Raw genomic sequence first — 23,892 nt, 5'->3', positions numbered from 1 at the left:
AAGCTGACTTTTTTAATACATAAAGGATTTACTTCTGTTTTAATAAATCTATAAGGATCTTAAACATTTTGCACACTTCTGCTTTCTTCGACGTTTCTGAAACTCTGGACCATCTTTTAAATTTCTAAATTAATATGGTTTTATTATAAAGCATCAAAGGTGAATAGTTTATATTTTTAAGAGTAGTAGTTTTGGTGGACCTAATTACACATTTCTAAAGAACTCCTTGCCTTTCTGTTTATATATTGCTGTTAGGGTGCATAATCTGGACCCAAATGTCAATCTGTTTTGAATTTTGACATATGTAATGTCTGTTCTTTAGAGGATGAACCATCTACACAAACTATTTTAAGCCAAGCAGTCCCGAAGAAAACTATCCAGAGAATACAAGAAACTCCAGGTAAGAAAAGCGATTGTTTTTTGCCTTATCTGCCAGCTTTTTTTTTTTTTAAGATCTTAATTTATTTATTCATGAGAGATACAGAGAGAGAGGCAGAGGGAGAGGCAGGCTCCTGGCGGGGAGCCTGATGCGGCACTGGATCCCGGGACTCCTGGGCGGAAGGCAGATGCTCAACCACTGATCCACGCAGGTGTCCCAGCTGCTCTTTTTTATGTACACATTATAGCCTGATTCATCAAGGGTCCCAAATCATAACTTACCCAGATTTCCAGTGAATCTTTTCTATAGATTATTTATTGAATTAAGCCATACAGGCATATGTCAAGAAAAGATGGGGTGAATACTTGATAGCTATGAATTATGAATTACCAGCCACTTTGTATAAGGTAATTCATTCACATAACACTGCAGGATAGATGTACCCATTTTATAGGTGAGAAACCTGGAGCTCAGAGAAGCTAAGACTCTTCCTTACCATTACATTATATGTGATGGAACCAAAATTCAGACCCAGGTTTTTCTTCTCCAAAGCCTTTTCATTTTCCCCAAGTACCTCATTGTCATTATCCTGTATAATAATTAGCTACTCAGTGAAGTTCATTAGTGTGGTGTACATGAACATGCCACATTACCTTCTATTTAAAATGGATTAAGTGGGGGGTGCCTGGCTGGCTCAGCATGAGACTCTTGATCTCAGGGTCATGGTGCCTACTTAAAAATAAAATAAAATGGATTAAGTAACCTGGAAAGTCAAATCATGAGATGATATGGTCAATGTTTCATGAGATCTGAAATGTCATCAGTTGTAAGATCCACCATTATTGTTTTACATAACACCTAGAAGGAAGAAATGCTGCCAATTAAACTGTAATATGCCATAGATGGTATGATGCATCCCAATTTCAGAGATGTTAAAGTGTAAAAATATTCATATCTAAGTATCAATGTAACAGAGAAGTAGGCTACATTGATAGTTACTTGCATTTTAAAATTGTTTAAACTATTTTGAAAAGTAGAAAGGATTTAGTTCAGTTATTAATGCTTATTATCCTTTGGTTTTCAGTTCCATTAACTCATTTATTTATGATTTCATTTATTTATTCATGAGAGATACACAGAAAGAGGCAGAGATACAGGCAGAGGGAGAAGCAGACTCCTCACAAGGAGCCCAGTGTGGGACTTGATCCCGAGACTGGGACCACACGCAGATGCTCAACCAGCCACTGAGCCACCAAGGCATCCATTCCTTTATTTTCAAATTGCTTTTTTTTTTTTGATGCTAGGGAAGTCCCACAACCATAAATAATGGTAGCTATGAAACTGACTATTGCTAACTGTTTTGTTTTTTTTTTTTAACTCATATCTTGACTTGTTTCCTTATCCATTGCTTCTGATAAGATTATGCTTTGGGGCACCTGGGTAGTTCAGTCAGTTTAGCATCAGACTGTTCAGGTCATGATCTCAGGGTCCTAGGACCGACCCCTGCATTGGGTTCTCCACTCAGTGTGGTATCTGCTTGAGAATCTCTCTTTGCTTATCTTCCTGTGCATGTGCTCTCTCTTTCTCTCTCAAATAAATCTTTAAAAATAAGATTATGCTTTATAACTTGACCTGTTCTCAATTTATAAGATTCAAGTTTAATTCCAAATAAATACACCCTTTATATTTAATGCCTGTGTTACTGTGTTAAGATTATAAACTCTCTTAGAAAAGTGCTTTGAGTAATAAATACTGAAATTAGATTTTTCCAGCCATTTAGAAAAACCATATTCTTGAGATTTTTATTTATAGTAGATTTAATTACATAGCTCTTATACCTAGAGAAGCAAACTTTTCTTCTTTAAAATATAGAGTAAACATATATAAAAATTATGGTGTTAAGTAAGTTGACATAAAGATTGTTGAGAGCCAGCCTGTAGACTGTTATAAAAGTATGATATATATCTTCAGCATTCTTTTGAGGTTCACATTTAAGAATTGCTAATGAGGGGATCCCTGGGTGGCGCAGCGGTTTAGCGCCTGCCTTTGGCCCAGGGCGCGATCCTGGAGACCCGGGATCGAATCCCACATCAGGCTCCCAGTGCATGGAGCCTGCTTCTCCCTCTGCCTGTGTCTCTGCCTCTCTCTCTCTCTCTCTCTCTCTGTATGACTATCATAAATAAATAAAAATTAAAAAAAAATAAAATATAAAAAAAAAAAAAAAGAATTGCTAATGAGGTACACGGGGACATAATATTGTGCAAAGAGCACTGAACTTTGGTTGAGTTACCCAGCTACCTTGAGCCTCAGGCCTTTATATGATTTCTCCTGCCTAACCCAAAATGCCACTGCAGAAATGATACAGTGTATGCAAAATCACTGTACACAGGAAAACATACAGGTGTGAGGGTTTTTTCCCCTCCTCATGGGACATTACAAGAAATGTGAAGTTAATCAAATTTTGATTAAAGCATTTCTTTTTCTCAAGAAACTTACGTTATAATTGGAAATGGAAAAGACAAAACATTACCCAATGTAGATTGATGAAAACCATGCATAAATTATCTGGAATATATCAGTAGTTCCCTGTGAACTAGAAATAAGGATAGGTGCGTCTTTGAGAGATTTGGGATACCAAGAACTCAGTGTTTTAAAATATTATGTTGTATCTAGTACTTGGCATGCTCCCATCTCATGCCATTTAATAAAGGAGAAAGAGTTAAAGAAATTATTGAATAAATGCTTGTAATGTCTGTCTAGCAGAGGAATTATGATAATGGAGTATTTTTAAAAGATTTTATTTCTTTATTTATAGAGAGAGAAGGGGGAGGGGCAGAGGGAGAGGGACAAGCAGACTCCCTGCTGAGTGGGGAGCCTGACGAAGGGCTCGATCCCAGGATCATGACCCAAGCTAAAATCAAGAGTCAGATGTTCAACCAGCCAAGCCACCCAGGCACCCAGGAGTCAGTCTTTGATGGCGGACTGCTTTAAGTACAAGTTTAGGTATAGGCCCTTCCTCTTTACAGAATCATAGACTTTCAGTTTAACTGTGGTGTTCAAAGTACTGCTATAATTATATAGAGGATCATTGATTGGTCTGAGAGAAATTTGTCCAAAGATGCTCTTAAGAATAACTCCTTAAGGAGATAAAATGAGTGGGAAATATCAGAGAGGGTGACAGAACATGAGAGACTCCTAACTCTGGGAAACGAACAAGGGGTAGTGGAAGGGGAAGTAGGTGGGGGGTTGGGGTGACTGGGTGACTGGGCACTGAGGGGGGCATTTGACAGGATGAGCACTGGGTATTATGCTATATGTTGGCAAATTGAACTCCAATAAAAAAATATACAAAAAAAAAAAAAAAAGAATAACACCCTAGAGCAGGACGTGTAGGTAGTTCAGTCGGTTAACCATCCAACTCCTGGTTTCAGCTTGGATGACTCTTGGGTAATGAGATCAAGCCCTGAGTAGGGCTCCCTCCTCATCAGGGAGTCTGCTTGAAGATTCTCTCTCTGCCCCTTCCCTCACTTGTATGTATGTGCGCGCGCGCTCTCTCTCTCTCTCTAAAATAAATAAATGAATCTTAAAAAAGAATAAAGACTTAAACCAAGGGGCCACCTTGTAAAACAAGGTGTCTTTACAACCTAGTAAAGACAACTATATCATTTGTCCTCCTGTTTTTATAAGTCATGGTAAATGTTGATTATATTAGTTTAGAAGAGGGATACAGTTTGAACTCTTGTTCAAAGTTTGTTCAAAGTTCCAAAATTGAAATATTTTCACATTAAAATAGCCTTTGGGTTGTTCATTCAGTTCAGTCCATGTATATTTACATAACTGTTCTGTGATCAGATTCATTCCTTTCTGGAAATCATGAAGCTAATTTTATAATATGAAATTACATTAGGAGAATTTCATTCACTTCTCCTTAAGTTAAAGAAATATTTTTGTTCTAACAGATGTGGTATCTATGTAAGTAATCATAGATAAATATTTTTGAATGCCTACTATTTTGTCACAAACATTTGACTCTTTGGCTGCTGAACATTTGATTCTTTGGAGCATTCATTCATTCTCCAGATATTTATTGAGCACCTACTTTATGCCAGTCCCCATGCTAGATGCTAGGGTTGCAGTGGTGAGCAAAAGCAGACAAGGGACGAAGATTGCTACAAAATAAGGGTGCTTGCTATTTTATTCTTTAATACCTCTGTTTGGTACTCTGTCTCCTTCAAGTATCTAATATAAGGCTATGTACATCATGGTGCATATAGAAAATGCTTCTTAAAAGATGGAACTGAAATTGTAATTGGTGTGTATAGATTAAGTTGAGCTTTAGGTTTTAACTGAACCTGAAAAAGGGTGGGAATACAGAAGAGGAAACAAGGACAGTTGAAATGATGGAATTATGAACACGTACAAGATTTATTTTTAAAGCTATTTCTATAAGTTCTAAATACCTGATGCATGAAACACTAGCAACTAAGATATTTTGTAAAATCTTAGAGCTGAAAGATTTAGGGAAGTCATCTACTCAAAGTTTCCATCAGTGCAGGGTGTCCTTTTGTTAGCCATTCATTATAGTGCTTGACATTTTCAGTGAAATGGAAATCATTCCCTCGCTATCTGTTCTATTTTGGAGATAACAACAATAATTTATTTGCTCCAGGCATTAAGGAGGGCACATGATGAGATGAGCATTGGGTGTTATGTATATGTTGGCAAATTGAATTTAAATAAAATTTTTAAAAATTATTTAATGAACTAAAATCTACTTTGCTATAACTTTCTCTTGTTGGTCTTCTGCTTTTTTTGAGCTACATAAAATCAATTTAATTGCTTTTCTACATCTCTTTTAAGATGCATAGAAACATGCTCAGTAAGTATTTTTTGAATAAATGAGTGGCTGGCCCTTCAAACTTTCTCACCTAGATACTTTAAAGGGGACATGGGGTTAAGACAGTTTTATAAAAACGAACATAAGACTGCTTATGTAATGGAGGGGACCAGTGATAGCCAGTTCAGAATGGTTTTCACAGTTATACAGAGGCAAACAGAAGATTTTTTTATAGAGACAAATGAAATAAACATAATCCAAATTTAAATATATATTGGACTTTATGTTGTTTGAAGCTCTTTGAGAAAACACACCTTGGTTTACTAGGTTAACATTTTATATAACGGTATTGGCTTCCCCATTAACCCTGTGCCATTGAACCATAGACAGTCTAAAATAAATCTTGGCTAATGTTAACATTTTATTTAAAATTAGAGTTTGAAAAAAATAAAAATAAAAAAAATAAAATAAAATTAGAGTTTGCATTTCTTGAGTACATACAAGATTAAATAGTTGGAGGGACTATATTAACTCTCAGGAAATTACCCCCCAAATTAAAATATGCCAGGAATAATCTGTAGTGAGAGTAAGCCCCAAATGGAATAAATAATTGAGTTGGTGCTACAGTGCAAGTTTTGGTTCTTAATTGGGAAATTCAGAAAAGTTTTATTTGGCATTCTTTTCTTTTTATATAAATATTGTCTGTTAGAGAAAACTGCATATTTTTCCACCATGTTCATAAATTTTTTTGTGGCACTGTTATATTCCCATACTTAACATAATGAAAGGCTCAGAAAAAATCTTTGTTGGATAAATAGATGATTGTATAATTTAGTATGTTTGACATTTCATATTTTTAAAAATGTTTTCTTTTCCTATATTAGTGGTGAGTGAAGATCCTGTAATCAGCCTGTGTAGACCCCCTCTAAGAAGTCCAAGATCTGGTAAGAGATTGTTTTGTCTATTGGTTTAATTGTCTCATAAATATATTCTATTTTTAAATAGGTTAGTACATGTACTCATATGGTTCAAAATTTTTAAGTTATAAAAATGCAGTGAAAGTCTCCCTGGCCCCTTTATCCTTTACCCACTCAGTGTCCTCATCAGAGGCAACCAATGTTTTCAATTTCTTAGGTATTTTTTAGAGCTATTCTATGGCGATACAAGGAAATTCATGTATAAATGATATTTTCCTTTCTTTTTAACACAAATGTTAGCTCAATAAACACTCTTTTCTGCACCTTCCTGTTGTCTGTTTCTATTTTTACTTAACATACTAACACATCTTTCCATATACGTGTATAAAGGGCTTCTTCATTCTTTTCAAGAGGTTGTTCTTATATGTTGCTATGATTCCTTTTGTTAGCATGATGATTTAAAACTAGGATCAGGGACTTTTTACTCTTCCCAGCATAATGCTACTAAAAAAATCCCTGAGGCTTTATAGCTCAGGGCTATAAAATTGATCAAAATCATTTACATTTCTTTTTGACTACAACTTCTAAAAAATGTTGCTCTTAAGTTGATTTTGTGACTATGAATGAAAACTAGTAAAATTATTCCAAGCAATCTACTTCTGCTTCATTTTCAGGTATATTAGCCCATAAGGGTGCTTTATCATGGAACTGAAAAAGAACCTTATTTATCTTCACATTAGATTTCTACTCAGTCCTTTCCTTCAAGAAAGAATTAGAATGGGTTTTTTTTTTTTTTTAATGGATAACTGTTCTTTTAAGTATTATAATGATAAAGATCTGTTAAGGTTTTGATGAAGAACCTGTGGTAAACCATATGAATGCATTTCCTTTTAAGCTCTAATCATTTTCTTGCTATCTCTCTTGCAGATTCGGCATACAAAACAAATGGAAATACTAAGATGAGTGAATTAGGTTTGTTTCTCTCTAATTCATTTAGGTTCTTTTTGAGGATTTTGATTATCAGAATACAAGAATGTACACATTCTGTCATGGGCTTGAGAATATTATGTTCATTATCTCAGCTTGTGGGACACTGTCCCTATGGCCATGATCTTTCTTAATCACCCTGCTTTTTATTCTATCTGAAATTATGTCTTTTGTTATATTATTTAAACTTACATATGTATATGTAATAACAAATGCATTTTAATTTTTATTAGACTTTTTAAATTCACACTCCTGAGAGGAAAGGGGATATCAGCTTATACATTCACATTTTTTCTTAATTTAGAAAGTGAATTCGAGATGTTTTTCTTAGGAAGTTCAGTGTCCTTTGCCACATTTGTTGAACTGGTTTAAATGGTTTCCAGTGTTTGCCTCATGTTGGATGTGAGATACCGAGATCCATGGCTTTAAGTGAACCTACATTGATTGTGGTTGGACTTGGTTTTAAGTTACAGTATTTTTCTATATTTAGAGATGACTCAAAAGGAAGGAAGCTTCCTTTTTTTTTAAATAATGAATTGCAACTTCTTTGAAATTCATCTTTCATTTAAGTTCAGGCTGTTTCTTAGAGACTTCAGGATTTAGTGTCTGGGTACTGAAAATGATCCTTACAGCACGCAACTCATGTGTAACTCATAGCCACCAGAATTTTTCAAGTTCTCTATTTAAAAACTTCAAAAATTTTTAAGTGATAGTATCTTAATTGGAAGAGAAGTTGGAGCTGAAATAATCTAGCACTTTTTCCTTTCTATGCTAGGTTTAGAAATTATAAGTACTTTATAATAAGAACTAACTTTTTAAAAACTGCTTTCCGGTTTAAAAAAAAATTCTACAGGGTTAATAGAAAATGGCATCCTCTGATTCTTTTTCATAGTAATGTTAGTACCTATTAGAGTATTAAAAATGGCTATTCATGAGCTTGAATACTGCTAATAATCTCCAGCTGTTCTTTATACTCTCCTTCCTGCTGCCCCATTCTGACTCTGTCCTCAAAAGCATGATTGGCATTTAATAATCCTAAAGGTGTCTATACAGGGGATCAGCCTCTGAGTAAAATCTGACCCTGCAATCCTGTTTTTGTATAGCCCATGAACTAAGAAAAGAGACCCCATGTGGCTTGCAAAGCCTCAAATATTTACTATTTGACCCTTTATGGAAAAAGTTTACCACTCCCTGGTTTATAACGGTGGCAGAAATAAAGACAGCAAATCACCCAAAGTGTCATTTGTTTGTTTTAAGAGTAAATTTTAGAGAGTTACATACTTGCCTGGACATAGATTTATTGTAGCACTCCATATATACATATATATACACACACACACACACACACACACACACACATACATATACACACACATCTTGTACCTGTATGGATAGCACAAGAAGACTGTCCCTGGAGACTGTCATGGAGACATAACGACTCTTATATTCTCTCATCTTCTCTGAGAAAGCATGAGAGCCTCACTTATGAAATCTTCCTATATTTGTCAATAGGCAAAACACAAAATAAGCAAAGTTTTATTTCTTTGAATATCCTTCACTTCTCACACCAACACATTCACTAAGTCTCTAGGAATAGAAATTCTCTAATAATTTGTATTAGAGACCTGGAACTTTGTATTTTCCTTAAAAACTGTGGCCAAGCAAAAGAAAGGGGTACACTTAGTGGTTTGTTTCACCAGAAGAGATAGTTGTAGGTGATCTGTTCTTACAGCAAATGCATAGGACTTCTGAAAGTACCTTTTCCTAATTGGTTGAGATTATTGGGAAAGTAGTACCTCCTCAGCAGCTCCTTTAATTATTGCCATCTGTCTACTAAGTGCAACAGCTTTTATATTCTTTTTATTCCTCTTGGACCCACTTTATTTGGAAATGGGGTGGGAAAGACTCTAGGCCTGCTGGGCCTGCAGCACTGCTTGCACCTGGCTGATCTGCTAGTCAACACTGGAGCCTGCCATACCACTCTAGGCAGCTCTACATAGTACCACAGGCAGCTCATGTCACCTAAGACCAGGGGGCTGATGGTCTATAGCTCCATCAGCAACAGCTGGTTGAGAGTGACCTCTTTGGTCTTGGCCATGAACACGGCTTTCTTGGAGCTCTTGTGATCCTGTTGGAATGGCATCCTTTTGTGAACCAGGTAATAGGTAAAGTCAGCGGCCAGTATGTCTGGACTGATTGATGCCATGTTCTCACAGTGAATCTGGGGGACACCAGTGCAGGGGCTTGGTGAGTCCTGAGGACCCTGGATGGTGAAGCTGCCAGCCTGAGGCCCAGGCTCTACCCCTCTTAACCAGGACATCCCCAGCCTTGGGCAGATGTACTCTAAGTACATCTTACCCAGCCTATTCTCCCTGCTTTGCCACAACTTTTATAATATTTTAATTTTTTTAATTAAAGATTTACTGCTCCAAACAAAAGTTTAATTTCCTAAAGCTTCTGTATGAGCATAGGGAATAATAATACCTTAAAAAAAAATAAGTGTTTTAGCCATCTACATATAGAAGCCAAGGAGTTTAATTTAAAGGATATAAAGGAAGATGAATACAAAAGAGGGAAGTGAAATTAAAACTTTCATATCATCCTAGATGCTGCTGATTCATCATCAGATTGTATTTAAATATATATTCTTTGCAGCTTAGGTTAAAAGGATGAGAATGGAATGTTTAAAACCTTGCATGAAACCTAATTACTAAACACTGATTCCATACTATTTTCTTGAGTTGTTAAGTAATGTTGTCATGGTATGAGAAATATTAACAAAAGCCCTAACTTAAGAGTTTTTATTCTGTGATAGCAAAATCTATTCGTTTGTTAGATAGATACACCTTTATTTTTAACAACTTTATGTATATACATCAACTATACATATATATATATGAAATCAGTGACTGTCCTAAATGCTTAGAACCATAAAGATCCATAACATTTTTTTTCTAGCTCTTACAGCACATGATCTAATAGAAAAGTTAGAAAAATTATTGTAATGTTGTGTTAAAATGGTGGTATGTGTATGTGATAGCCTGGAGAAGTGCCCTACTCTGCAGGAGAGGTTGGGAAGGTTTCATGGAGGAAATGGCATTTGACTTGAGTTTTGAAGAATGAGTACCAAGCAGAATGGGGAAAGAGATTTGCAAATACTTGTAAATGTCTTGTAATAGACATCTTCAGAGTTTGTATAATATGAGAAACTCCTTTGCATTAGAGTCAACAGTCTCTAATTAGCTATCTCTAACTCTGAGATATCTTATGCTAAATGACTTTAGGATGACATTCTAATAGTAGAGTTGGAATTCTTGACCTAAAATGAAAACCATGTTTAAAAAAATGTGAATATAGGCAAGACAATGGGTAGACTGACATGATGATGGTTATCATCAAATCAAATAATCCTATGGGATTTATTTTTATTTAGAACATCCAATCCATAAGATATCATTGTATTATGAATGAAGCACAATGATATTAGTGATACTATCAAACCTTGTTTCACATTATTCTTTTTTTTTTTTGTTTCACATTATTCTTGTCTTGAATATATTGATAAATATTGTTAGAAACATAAAACTCTAAAGAAAGGACCTTTAAAGATTAGAATCAAAGTTTTTAAAAGTGTTCAAAAATAGATAAAATCCATGATTTATTGAATACTTAATAAGTGTATAAAAAATAAATGGGGAGCTCCCTTGTGTAACTTGATGAAAAAAATAATTCTTAAATTCTCCCCCAAGCTAATTAGATAACACATACATAAACAGAGGAAACTGAACTTTAAGCAACTTGTATATGAGGGATTAATTATTAGATGAATTGTCTCTGAACAAATTGACCTGGAGTTTAAAAAGTATCCGGAAATAAATTAGGGTCTAAAAGGGAGAGATAACTGCACTATTCATTTTTTTGCTGGTAGCTCAATGAAGGAATATACAGATTCTAAAATCAATTCAGCTTTAAATTTTGGTATACCAAGTAACTTTTAAATTATATAAAATGTAATGCCCACTATAAATGTAACTTTAGCAAAGCTGCTGTTTTAAATGAGTTATACTTAGAAATTATTGGAACCTCAGAAGAGTTCAGCCTTCTTCCTTTTCTTCATCAATTTATTTTAAAAATTATTGAGATTTCTGGTTTCCCTCCCGTCCACATCAAAAACTTTTTGGATATGTGAGAAAGGAGAGAACACAAGACAAACCCCTGCCTCCTAGAGTAGAGAGACAAATACAGGTTATCATGGCTTCCCAAGAGCAAAGGCTCAGTGAGACCTCTGCAGGAACCAGTTCTATGTGGGAGAACCTGAACTGTAACTTATGAATTGCAGGATGCTCAGTGCGGAGAAGTTAGAGTTAAAAATGCCTAGGGAACCCAGTTGTCACAGAGTCTCTACTGTACTGTGAGATTTACCTCTAGGAGTTTGACCAAATCATGCTTTGGAGAGGAGAAGGGGGGAAAGGAATCATTTTTAAATATGCCAGAGCACTCTGTTCTTAACAAGGCTTGCCTTCAGGGTAGTCTAGTTAACCAGAGCCTGACCTACTGAATTATCATCAGAGCCCAACTGACTTGGGAGAAGGAAAATACCCTACTCCATGCCACTCTAGACAACCTGTCTCACCTAAGGAGGAAAGAAAAATATTGAAAACCACTTGTGAAGTTCACAGTTCAGAGACGTAAACACATTGAAAGAATTACAGGACTGTGGAGCCCTTTCCCTCCCCTAGACAGCATACACAGATTGACAATGTAAACAAATAGAAATCCTAAGAATCAAATAGTAGAGATAAAGATTAAAAAAAAAAATAAAAACAAACCACTGACATACTAGATTGGACATGGCTGAGAAAAAAATTTCTGTGCTAGGGGGCATACTGATAGAATATTAAAATAAATGCTAATATGTGATAGAGATGTTAACTCTAATGCTGTTGTGGTAAAGATGGTATATAAATGTATCAAGTCAACATGTAATATACACACTTACACAATATTATGTGTCCATTATATCTTAATTGTAAAAAGTAGAATTCTCAACCAAAACGCAGAGGAAACTAGGACTGAAAAAAACAACATCCAAGTATACCACTATAAAATGTGTGACATACACTTAAATTGGGAGTGCCAGGAGAAGAAAGAGAATAGAAGAAATATGTGAAACAATAATGACTAAGAGTTCCCCCAAGTTAATGTTCACACCAAATCACAGATTCAGGAAGCTCAGAAAACACCAAGCAGAATAAATGCAAAAACAACCACAAAAACCCACCTTAGTATTTACCCTTTTCAAACTACAGAAAATCAGAGATAAAGAAAACCTAAAAGAAGCTAGAGGGAGAAAACACCTTACCTATAAAGGAACAAAGATAAGAATTACATTCATCTTCTCTTTAGAAACCATATAAGCAAGAAGAGATGGAGTAAATTATTTTAAATGTTGAGAGAATAAAAGCTGGGATTCTCTATTTTGCAAAATTATCTTTCAAAGGATAAAGCCTTTAGCCAGGCTGACTAAGGAAAAAAGAAACTAAAAAAGACACAAATTACTACAGATAGAAGCAGAGTAAATAGTTCCTAACTCATTCTGTGAGGCCAGCATTCCCCTAATACCTAAAGCAGACAAATACAAGAAAACAAAACTACAGATCAATATCTCATGAACACAGCGGGAATGATCTTCCACAAGATATTAGCAAAATGAATCCAAATTAGGGGCACCTGGCTGGTTCAGTCAGTAGAGCATGCAACCCTTAATCTGGAGGTTGTGAATTCTAGCTCCAAATTGGGTTTAGAGATTACTTGAATTAAAAAAAAAAAAATCTTAAAACACACACTACAGCCAAGTAGGATTTGTCCCTAGTATGCAAAGCTGGTTCAACATTTGAAAATTTATCACATCAACAGACTAAAAAAGAAAACTCACATGATCATATTGATAGATGCAGAAAAAGCATTGATAGAATCCAACTCCCATTCATGATAAAAGCTCTCAGTATACTAGGAATAGAGGGGATCATCCTTTTTTTTTTTTTTGAGGGGATCATCCTTAACTTTAAAATGCTACAAAAAATCTTACACCTAACATAATGGTGAGAAACTGGAAGCTTCTGTATTAGTATCAGTGCTAAAAAGAAATAAGCTATCAAGCCATGAAAAGATCTGAAGGAACCTAAATGCATATTTAGGCTTAGAAGTCCCTGCTTACCACTCCTTATCAACATTGTGCAGGAAATTCTAACTAATGCAGTTAAGACAAAAGGAAACCAAAGGTATACAGGTTGGGAAGGAAGAAATAAAACTGTCATTTTTCACTGGTAACATGATTATCAACATGATTATCAATGTAGAAAATCGAACAGAATGGACAAAAAATAGAAACTAACAATTATAGCAAGATCAAAGGATGCAAGGTTAATATACCAAAGCTAATCACTGTCCTACATAATAGCAATGAACAAGAAAATTTTGAAATTAAAAACAATACAATTTACAAAGCATCCCCTGCCCTGGGAGTAAAATACTTAAGTATGAATCTAAGAAGATATGTACAAGATGTATATAAGAAAAACTACAAAACTGATGAAGTAAAACAATTTACTAAAAAAAAAAAAAAAATGGAGAGCTATTCCACATTAATGGATATGAAGATTGTTGTCAAGATGTCAGTTCTTGTCAACTTAATGTATAGATACAGTGCATTTCCAATCAAGATCCCAATAACTTATCTTGTGGATAGTGAAAAATTTAAGTTTATATAGAGAATTGAAAGACCCAGAATAGCCAACACAGTATTGAAGAACAAAGTAGGAGGGTTCAACCTCAAGACTTACTATAAAGCTCCAGTAATTGAGATAGTGTGGTATGGGTAAAAGAATAGACCAATTGATCAATAGAATATAATACAGAACCCATAAATAGACCCATGTGTGGTCAACTGATACTTGACAAAGGAGCAAAGGCAATACAATGGAGGCAAAAATAGTCTTAAATGGCACTAGAACAAGTGGATCTACATGCAACAAGTGAATCTAGAGACAGATCTTCAACCCTTTACAAAAATTAACTCAAAATGTATCACAGACCTAAATATAAATTTTTTAAAAATTAGGAAACTCCGGGAAGATAATGGGAGAAAACCTAAAGGACTTTGGGTATGGTGATACCTCTTTAGATATAAACAAAGCACAACCCGTGAAAGAATTGGTAAGCTGAACTTCATTGAAGTTATAAACTTCTGCTCTGCAAAAGACAATGATGAGAGAATAATACGAGCCACAGACAGAGCAAATAAAGGACAATTATCCAAAATATACAAAGAACTCTTAGAATTCAATGATAAAATCTGATTTGAAAATGAACCAAAGGCTTAACAGACACCTCAACAACAGATACACAGATGGCAAATAAACATATGACAGATGTTCTACATTATACATCATCAGGGAAGAGCAGTTTAAAACAAGATACCACTAAACACCTATTAGAATAGCCAAAATCCAGAAAAATGGTAGCACCAAATGCTAACAAGAATGTAGAATAACAGGAACTCATTCATTGCTAGTTGTAATATAAAATGGTACAAACACATTGACAACAGTTGGATGATTTTGTACAAAACTAAGCACATTCTTACCATACAATCCAGCAATTACACTGCTTAATATTTACCCAAAGGAGTTGAAAATTTAATGTTCACACAAAAAGCTGCAAACACGTTTATAGCAGCTTTATTCATAATTGCCAAAACTTGAAAGCAACCAAAATGAATTTCAGTAGGTGACTGGATAAAACTAGCACCTCCAGACAATGGAGTATTATTCAATGCTGAAAAGAAATGATCAAGCCACAAAAAGACATTCAGGAACATATATGGCATTCTGGAAAAGGCAAAACTATTGAGACAGTAAAAAGATTAATGGTCGTCAAGGGTTTGAGGGTGGTGGTAGTGACAGGGAAAGGATGAATAAGATAGAGCACAGAGGATTTTTAGAACATGAAAATATGATACCATGGATACATGTCATTATACATTTGTCTAAGCCCACAGAATGTGCAACACCAAGAGTGAGCTATAATATAAATTAGTGTTTTTGAGTGATAATGTGTAAATATAGGTCCATCAGTGATACCACTGTCCAACAAATCTACCACTCTGGTGGGGATGTTGATAATGGAGGCTATGCATGTGTGAGGCAGGGACCATAAATCTACCTTCTCAATTTTGCTGTGAATCTTAAATTGCTCCAATCAAAAAAAAAAATAATTATCATTGCTGACTATATGCCATTATAAACAACACTTATGCAGTAGTAGATAAGTAGTAGACTAGAAATTAGAAGAAGCTGTGTTCAAATCTTTTTTTTTTTTGTTTTTTATCACTTGTTCTGGTACCCTTAGAAAAGTCACTTAGTATCTCTGAGCCTTATCTAGGAGACTATTCCTTGTGACGTTATGGGAATCATATGGCAGACATGAAGATTTTTTTTTTTTAAACTAGCAGTGTGCAAATATCAAGGGCTTAACTATTAAGATATTAAGATAATGACTTAAGAGGTAACCATTGATTCTTAATAAGGAAACATCTTGTGTGTGCTATGGGATTAATTATAGGAATGAAGAAAGTAAACTGCTGTACAAAAGAGAAGTACAATAATAGTTGTATGCTTAGAAAACTCCAAAAAAGGGATTGATACCTTTTTGTACAAATGGAAATATTCATGAAAAAATTTTAAGAGAATAGTACTAAGGCAAGTTTGACTTTGACTTTGAGTGTAGGAATCTAGCAAATAGAATGAGAATACAGCAAACCTATAGAGACTGGAATATTTGTTAACAGAGAATTTAATGTTTTCTGCAAACAGGTCAGATTTTATGTATGTATGTATGTATGTATTAATTGGAGTTCAATTTGCCAACATATAGCAGAACACCGAGTGCTCATCCCGTTGCCCCCCTCAGTGAACAGGTCATGTTTTAGAGTACAAATGGAATCTGTGGCTGAAGGAAGAATAAACTCTTCCTGATTCTAGTTTATGTCAGACTTATTTCTGAAATAACCTAAAGGGAAATAATATATATTTCTTAAGGTTTAATAGGAAAAAAAGCTTAGTCTGTCTTTATGTTCACTTTCCTAAATTACATGCTTTTGTTTATGGTTGAGCCTTAGCTTTTGATATTATGTATGATATGTCTGCTTTTCTTTTCTAGAAGCCACCAGTGTCCAACAGAAGGTCAATTTTTCTGAAGGAGGTATTTTCTTTTAAAATACTCTAAATAAAATAAAATAAAATATTCTAAATCTTTTTTTTTCCCAATTAACATGAGCAATTTTGACAGGTACTTCAGAGAGAGGAGAAAATAGTGTGTTTTTCTTCAGAAAAACAAAAATCCATGCCTGCCTGAACTCATAATTGGGCAGGTGAAATAGGATAGAGTGAGTGATGATAACCTTTTTATGAATTTTAAGGATCTTTTTTCTGAGTTACTAGTTACTGGTTAAAGCTAATAAACAATTCTGGCGTATTCTGGCCTTTGATTATGATATTAATCATTTTTTCCAAATTCTCATAATCAGTCTATGAATAATAGCACAATAAAATCTAGTCCCTTTTAAAGCCCACCATAATCTAAGGGTGACCTGCATACTGAAATGTTTATATATGGGTGTGTGTATACCTCCTCCTTTCCAAAACACAGATGGACACATGTAAGCACATGTGTGTGCATATACTAGTCTTGTCTGAATTTACATGCAACATGTAGTTCCCTCCATAAGGTAAAATTTTTCCGCTATTTAACGCTCATTTGTTTACTCTTCAACTCTACAATAAAGCCTCGATATAATGTTGTAGATACTACTCTGAATATTTGCTTGAGATAGAATTATGTGCTTCAGAGAACAGTAATAAGCTCAGTTTTAGCTTATATGAAAATTTGTGATCCAGAATAGTAAACATAATAAATAGCAATTCTATATCTGATAATTAGAGAGGCTTCATTTTAATGTTTTATTACTTGTTTTTTAATCTAGATCTTCAGAGAATTAGAATGGACTATATACTAGTGTCTTATTTACTTCTTTTTAGGAGAAACTGAACAGGATGATCAAGACAGCTCTGACAGTGATATTACTACTAATAAGGTCAGATCCGGGGATTCTCTTGATTCTGCAGGTAACTTTGCTTTATATTACATATGACTATATCTTAGGAGCTGTCTTTTTGGTTAAAATATAAAGGTATTTTGTGAATATGCTTTTTAAAATACTGCAAAGTAAAAATAAATAAATAAATAAATAAATAAATAAATAAATAAATAAATAAATAAATAAATATAAAATAAAATACTGCAAAGTATTTTCCTTATAACGACTTTTTAAAAAGCTGTATACTTTTTAAATATTTATTAAAATTATTGATTCCATATGTGCATCCGATTAGTACTGTAATGCCATGTAATATCTAAACAAGTCACTCTTTAGCCTACTTTGATTATGTATGGAATATAAGATATTTTGGGGGCTTAAAAGAAGAGAGTTATTTGTAGTTCTTAAAAAAAAATTATAGAGAGGGGCACCTGCGTGGCTCAGTCAGTTAAGCGTCTGACTTTAGCTCAGGTCATGATCCCAGGGTCCTGGAATTGAGCCCCATGTTGGGTTCCTTCCTTAGTAAAAAGTCTACTTGTCCCTCTCCCTCTGCCTGTCCCCCTCCTTGTGTACTGATGTACATGCATATATGCACGCTCACTCTTTCTCTCTCAAATAAAATCTTTTTTAAAAATTTAAAAATCTTAGAGAAACTGATCTCATTGGCAGTTATACTCATTACACTATTAGGAATGTTAGTTAGCTTTTAGGAAGTTTTTATATACCTAGATAATTGCTTTTACCCTTGGATTGTCCAGATTAACCCCAGATTAGTAATAACCATTTGATTATTCATGTGAATCTGTGTTTTATTAAAGGGAAGAGTTGACTGAAGAGAAAAAAAAATACCAATTGAGGCTTAAGAGGATGCTGAACCAATTTGTAAACTCTGTCAATTATGAATAATTTTAAATTTTAGTCCTATGAAAGAGTAATTCTCCACTTTAGCCTCACCACTTTTTGAGAATTTCCATAATTCCTGTTTTACTTCATCATTCCATTTTAAAAATAAGCTCAAAGCTGGTTTATGGGCATTTAGTATTCTTTATATTTCGCACCCTTCCTCATTTTCCCCCATTCTTTCTTGATACAGAAATCCCAAAGAAGATATGCACCATTTTAGCATAGTGGTTAAGAACATGGGCTCTTGAGCCAAAATTGCTGGGTTTCACTCCTCTACTACTAGGTTTGTGCCTTCAGGCCATTACTTAACCTCGGTGTTCCTCAGTTTCCTCATTTGGGTTCTTAAGAGGTTAAATTAATTCACATGTGCAAGCACCTAGAAAGTACCTGTCATGTAGAAAACACTTAAATTAAGTGTTCTTATTAGTTTTGGTATATGTATACACAAAGCTCTAAAAATGAGAGACTGATTAAGCCATTCATATGGCCAATAGTTTAATGCCATTGCTACCAGCTTATAGCTCTTTGAAACTACATAAACCACAGGTTCTGTGATCCCTTTAGAATTCTAATAAATTTTCTTTTTTAAAAGATTTTATTTATTTATCCGTGAGAGATACAGAGAGAGGCAGAGACATAGGCAGAGGGAGAAGGAAGCTCCCTGCAAGGAGCCTGATGCAGGACTCAATCCCAGGACCCTGGGATCACGACCTGAGCTGAAGGCAGATGCTCAACCACTAAGCAACCCAGGCGCCCCTAAAATTCTGTTAAATTCTTAGTGAAGAAGAATTTAACACCTGCATGCAGAAGAAGACTCTAAAGAACAAAAAGAGGAGCATGTTAAGAAGAATATAAATCTTCCTAGATTATTTTCTGGACTAATTATCAGTGAAGAGGTACAAGAAGAAACAAGTAAAAGGGAAAAAAAGAGAGAGAGAAAGAGAGAGAGACGCAAACCAAGAAACAGACTCTTAACTATAGAGAACAAAGTGCTAGTTGCAAGGGGGGGTGGGAATGAGTGAAACAGGTGATGGGGATTAAGGGGTATACTTGCTGTGATGAACACTTGGGATTGTATGGAAGTACTGAGTACCTTAATTCTACCCCCGAAACTAATATTGTACTGTATGTTGACTAACTGGAATTTAAATAAAAACAAAACAAAACAAAAAATCCATTGCAATGCAGGAAGAAAATATTAGAAAATATTAGAATTTCATGTATATCTATATTTTATTTCATCCACTTAAGATGTCTATTTTTGTTTTATAATAAATGCAACACATCAGTTAATATATTTCAGTAGTACATGTATATAATACGTTTTAGAGATGGATGTTCAAATTTTTTTAGAAATAGGAATATGGTAACAAAAATATTTAGCTACCACCCCTGAATGTGTCAAATCCTTCTGCTTCCAAGGTAACAATCTGATCACTTTTGAACAGATTTAGTTATGATTTCCATTTTTATATGAAAACAAGTTTTTAAAGAAGAGTAGACTAAAATATATAATGTATTGACCACTTACAGGGAAAGTTTGAGGCAAATGGATATTAAAGATTTCAAGAAGATCCATTATGAACTTTAAAAATGTTCCCCAACTCAAAGCTTTTATTATCTCCCTTACCTCATGCTATGTTCTGTCTTACATTTTTTTCTTTAGAAAGTCATTAGGGAAAAGAGATAATTAAGTAGTTAATTTTTTAGGTACAACATAACTCTTTAGAAACTTTTTAAAAATAAATTGTGCCCCCCAAGTGTTGAATTCCCTGGAGTTTTATGGAATACTTTTGCTCTTTTGATTACACATTGTTCTCTTATAAAAATAATGCATTTTAAAAGTATAATATACTTTATAGTGTGCTATGTCTATTTTTGTTGTTTTTTTAGATCAAACCACCAGATTAAGTCAATATCCAGAATCTTGGCAGTCATCACAAAGTAAGTAAAACCATGTCTTAAACTCTTAAAAGTCTGTGTGTGTGGTCAAATTATTTATTTATTTGTTTGTTTATTAATGAATGAATGAATGAATGACAGTCACACAGAGAGAGAGAGAGAGGCAGAGACGTAGGCAGAGGGAGAAGCAGGCTCCATGCACCGGGAGCCCAACGTGGGACTCGATCCCAGGTCTCCAGGATTGCGCCCTGGGCCAAAGGCGGGCACTAAACCGCTGCGCCACCCAGGGATCCCCAAATTTTTTATTTTTTCAAGATTCTGTTTTCCTATTTAACATGAAGTGTTGAAAAAGAGGTATAGTGAATAAAACTCATCCAGCATCTTGAATTTGCTTCATCCCTGTACCCAAGCTTGAATTTGAATTTAAAAAACAAGAATCTGGGCAGCCCGGGTGGCTCAGTGGTTTAGCACTGCCTTCAGCCCAGGGTGATCCTGGAGACCCGGGATTGAGTCCCACGTTTGGCTGCCTGCGTAGAGCCTGCTTCTCCCTTTGTCTGTGTCTCTGCTTCTCTCTCTCTCTCTCTCTCTCTCTCTCTCTCTCTGTTTCTCATGAATAAATAAATAAAATCTTTAAAAAATAAAAATAAAAAAGAATCTGCATTCCATGACTTGTTGAATGTCCCTTGCTTCCCATATAAATTTGTTAATGTTTTTAGTTTAATTTAATGTAGTTTGAGCCTATTTACATGGACATATTCTAATAAGGATATAAAATTTTATATATAGTATGATTTGAGCTCTAATACAAAAGTTTGGAAGATTGGAGGTACCTGGGTGGCTCAGTAGGGTAAGCATCTGCCTTGGGCTCAGGTCATGATCCTAGGGTCCTGAGATGGAGCCCCACATCAGGCTCCCTGCTCAGTGGGGAGCCTGCTTTTTCCCCTCCTCCCCACTTGTGCACTCTGGCTTGTGCTCTCTGTCACTATCTCTGTCTCTCTCTCAAATAAATAAATAAAATCTTAAAAAAAAAAAAAAAAAAAAGCTTGGAAGGTTGGATAAATAAATAATAAACCAAGGTACAGTAAAAAGTTAAGTAAGGTAAGCTAGGTAATAGGTATATAAAAATCTTACAGCCTTGCTTACAGTCTCAAAAATTCTCACAATATGTTGAGAAAATATAACAAAAGGTTGGAAAGTAATATATTAAAGTGCTAATAACAATGATTTGTTTAGGATGGTAGAATAATTGGTGACATTTTCCTTCTGTATTTGGCTGATTATCTACTGTGGATATGTATTTCTTAGGTTAAGCAGAAATGATACGGTTTTTTTTTTTTTTTTTTTCATTTTTAAATCAAGTCCCAGGGATCCCTGAGTGGCTCAGCGGTTTAGCGTCTGCCCAGGGCCTGATCCTGGAGTCCCGGGATCGAGTCCCACGTCGGGCTCCCTGCAGGGAGCCTGCTTCTCCTCTGCCTGTCTCTGCCTCTCTCTGTGTCTCTCATGAGTAAATAAATAGAATGTTAATCTAAAATAAGTCCCAGAATTTGAGTTAATTATTAATCAACCTAAAATATCCTTGTATATGAAATATACAGGGACTTTTGTTCTTTCCAACTCACCTTTTTTTGAAATATGAGATTGTTTTTAAAGAAAAAGTCTTTGGAAATCTGTTTTGTAATCATTGTGTTTATAGAATTCCACTCTATTTCACTTTATTATATATTTAGTTTTTAGAAGGTTCTGGGTTTGAACTTAAAACTGTGATAAAAGCCACTGAGACACAAAAATAAATCTTGTGGAAAATTACTTGCTGAATCATCTTATATGTTTGCCTTTTGTTATTCTAAATTTTGATTTTTGGAAGCTCTTAAAAGTATCTCGCTATATAAATTATGCTACATGCATACAGTGGAATAATTTTTAGTTATGAAAAATGAGTACTTTGTATACTAATGAATAGGTGATCAAGATATATGTCCTCATAGATCTTGGAAACTAGCCCTTTATCTGATATGTCATTTGCAAATATCTTCTCCTATTCTGTAGGTTGTCTTTTAGTTTTGTTGACTGTATCCTTTGCTGTGCAAAAGCTTCTTATCTTGATGAAGTCCCAATAGTTCATTTTTGCTTTTGTTTCTTTTGCCTTCATGGATGTATCTTGCAAGAAGTTACTATGGCCGAGTTCAAAAAGGGTGTTGCCTGTGTTCTTCTCTAGGATTTTGATGGAATCTTGTCTCACATTTAGATCTTTCATCCATTTTGAGTTTATCTTTGTGTATGGTGAAAGAGAGTGGTCTAGTTTCATTCTTCTGCATGTGGCTGTCCAATTTTCCCAGCACCATTTATTGAAGAGACTGTCTTTCTTCCAATGGATAGTCTTTCCTCCTTTATCGAATATTAGTTGACCATAAAGTTGAGGGTCCACTTCTGGGTTCTCTATTCTGTTCCATTGATCGATGTGTCTGTTTTTGTGCCAGTACCACACTGTCTTGATGACCACAGCTTTGTAGTACAACCTGAAATCTGGCATTGTGATGCCCCCAGATATGGTTCTCTTTTTTTAAAATTCCCCTGGCTATTCGGGGTCTTTTCTGATTCCACACAAATCTTAAAATAATTTGTTCTAACTCTCTGAAGAAAGTCCATGGTATTTTGATAGGGATTGCATTAAACGTGTAAATTGCCCTGGGTAACATTGACATTTTCTGCCAATCCATGAGCATGGAATATTTTTCCATCTCTTTGTGTCTTCCTCAATTTCTTTCAGAAGCGTTCTATAGTTTTGAGGGTATAGATCCTTTACATCTTTGGTTAGGTTTATTCCTAGGTATCTTATGCTTTTGGGTGCAATTGGAAATGGGATTGACTCCTTAATTTCTCTTTCTTCAGTCTCCTTGTTAGTGTATAGAAATGCCACTGATTTCTGGGCATTGATTTTGTATCCTGCCACGCTACCGAATTGCTGTATGAGTTCTAGCAATTTTGGGGTGGAGACTTTTGGGTTTTCTATGTAGAGTATCATGTCATCGGCGAAGAGGGAGAGTTTGACTTCTTCTTTGCCAATTTGAATGCCTTTAATGTCTTTTTGTTGTCTGATTGCTGAGGCTAGGACCTCCAGTACTATGTTGAATAGCAGTGGTGAGAGTGCACATCCCTGTCTTGTTCCTGATCTTAGGGGAAAGGCTCCCAGTGCTTCCCCATTGAGAATGATATTTGCTGTGGGCTTTTCGTAGATGGCTTTTAAGATGTTGAGGAATGTTCCCTCTATCCCTACACTCTGAAGAGTTTTGATCAGAAATGGATGCTGTATTTTGTCAAATGCTTTCTCTGCATCTAATGAGAGGATCATATGGTTCTTGGTTTTTCTCTTGCTGATATGATGAATCACATTGATTGTTTTACAGGTGTTGAACCAGCCTTGTGTCCCGGGGATAAATCCTACTTGGTCATGGTGAATAATTTTCTTAATGTACTGTTGGATCCTATTGGCCAGTATCTTGTTGAGGATTTTTGCATCCATGTTCATCAGGGATATTAGTCTGTAATTCTCCTTTTTGGTGGGTCTTTGTCTGGTTTTGGAATTAAGGTGATGCTGGCCTCATAGAACGAATTTGGAAGTACTCCATCTCTTTCTATCTTTCCAAACAGCTTTAGGAGAATAGGTATGGTTTCTTCTTTAAACGTTTGATAGAATTCCTCTGGGAAGCCATCTGGCCCTGGACTCTTGTGTCTTGGGAGGTTTTTGATGACTGCTTCAATTTCCTCCCTGATTATTGGCCTGTTCAGGTTTTCTATTTCTTCCTGTTCCAGT

The 23,892-nt window shown here is 35.0% G+C and overlaps 1 protein-coding gene across 3 annotated transcripts in view; it reads left to right on the top strand.

Annotated features, from left to right (window-relative positions):
- The window catches only part of TOR1AIP1 (torsin 1A interacting protein 1), a 49,032-nt gene that overhangs the window by 2,252 nt on the left and 22,888 nt on the right, over positions 1-23,892 (top strand). For 2 of the 3 annotated variants that reach the window (XM_077902095.1, XM_077902097.1), the window contains exons 2-7: positions 323-400; positions 6,101-6,160; positions 7,061-7,105; positions 16,340-16,381; positions 17,218-17,304; positions 20,073-20,123. In XM_077902095.1, coding sequence (XP_077758221.1) covers positions 323-400; positions 6,101-6,160; positions 7,061-7,105; positions 16,340-16,381; positions 17,218-17,304; positions 20,073-20,123 — 363 coding nt within the window. The remainder of the gene's footprint in view (positions 1-322; positions 401-6,100; positions 6,161-7,060; positions 7,106-16,339; positions 16,382-17,217; positions 17,305-20,072; positions 20,124-23,892) is intronic. The other variant, XM_077902096.1, reaches the window with a different exon arrangement.

The sequence above is a fragment of the Canis aureus genome, chromosome 6, assembly GCF_053574225.1.
Source record: "Canis aureus isolate CA01 chromosome 6, VMU_Caureus_v.1.0, whole genome shotgun sequence".
Classification (NCBI taxonomy): Eukaryota; Metazoa; Chordata; class Mammalia; order Carnivora; family Canidae; genus Canis; species Canis aureus.
The sequence above is the reverse complement of the archived record's forward strand: the minus strand, read 5'-3'. Positions and strand labels throughout refer to the sequence as shown.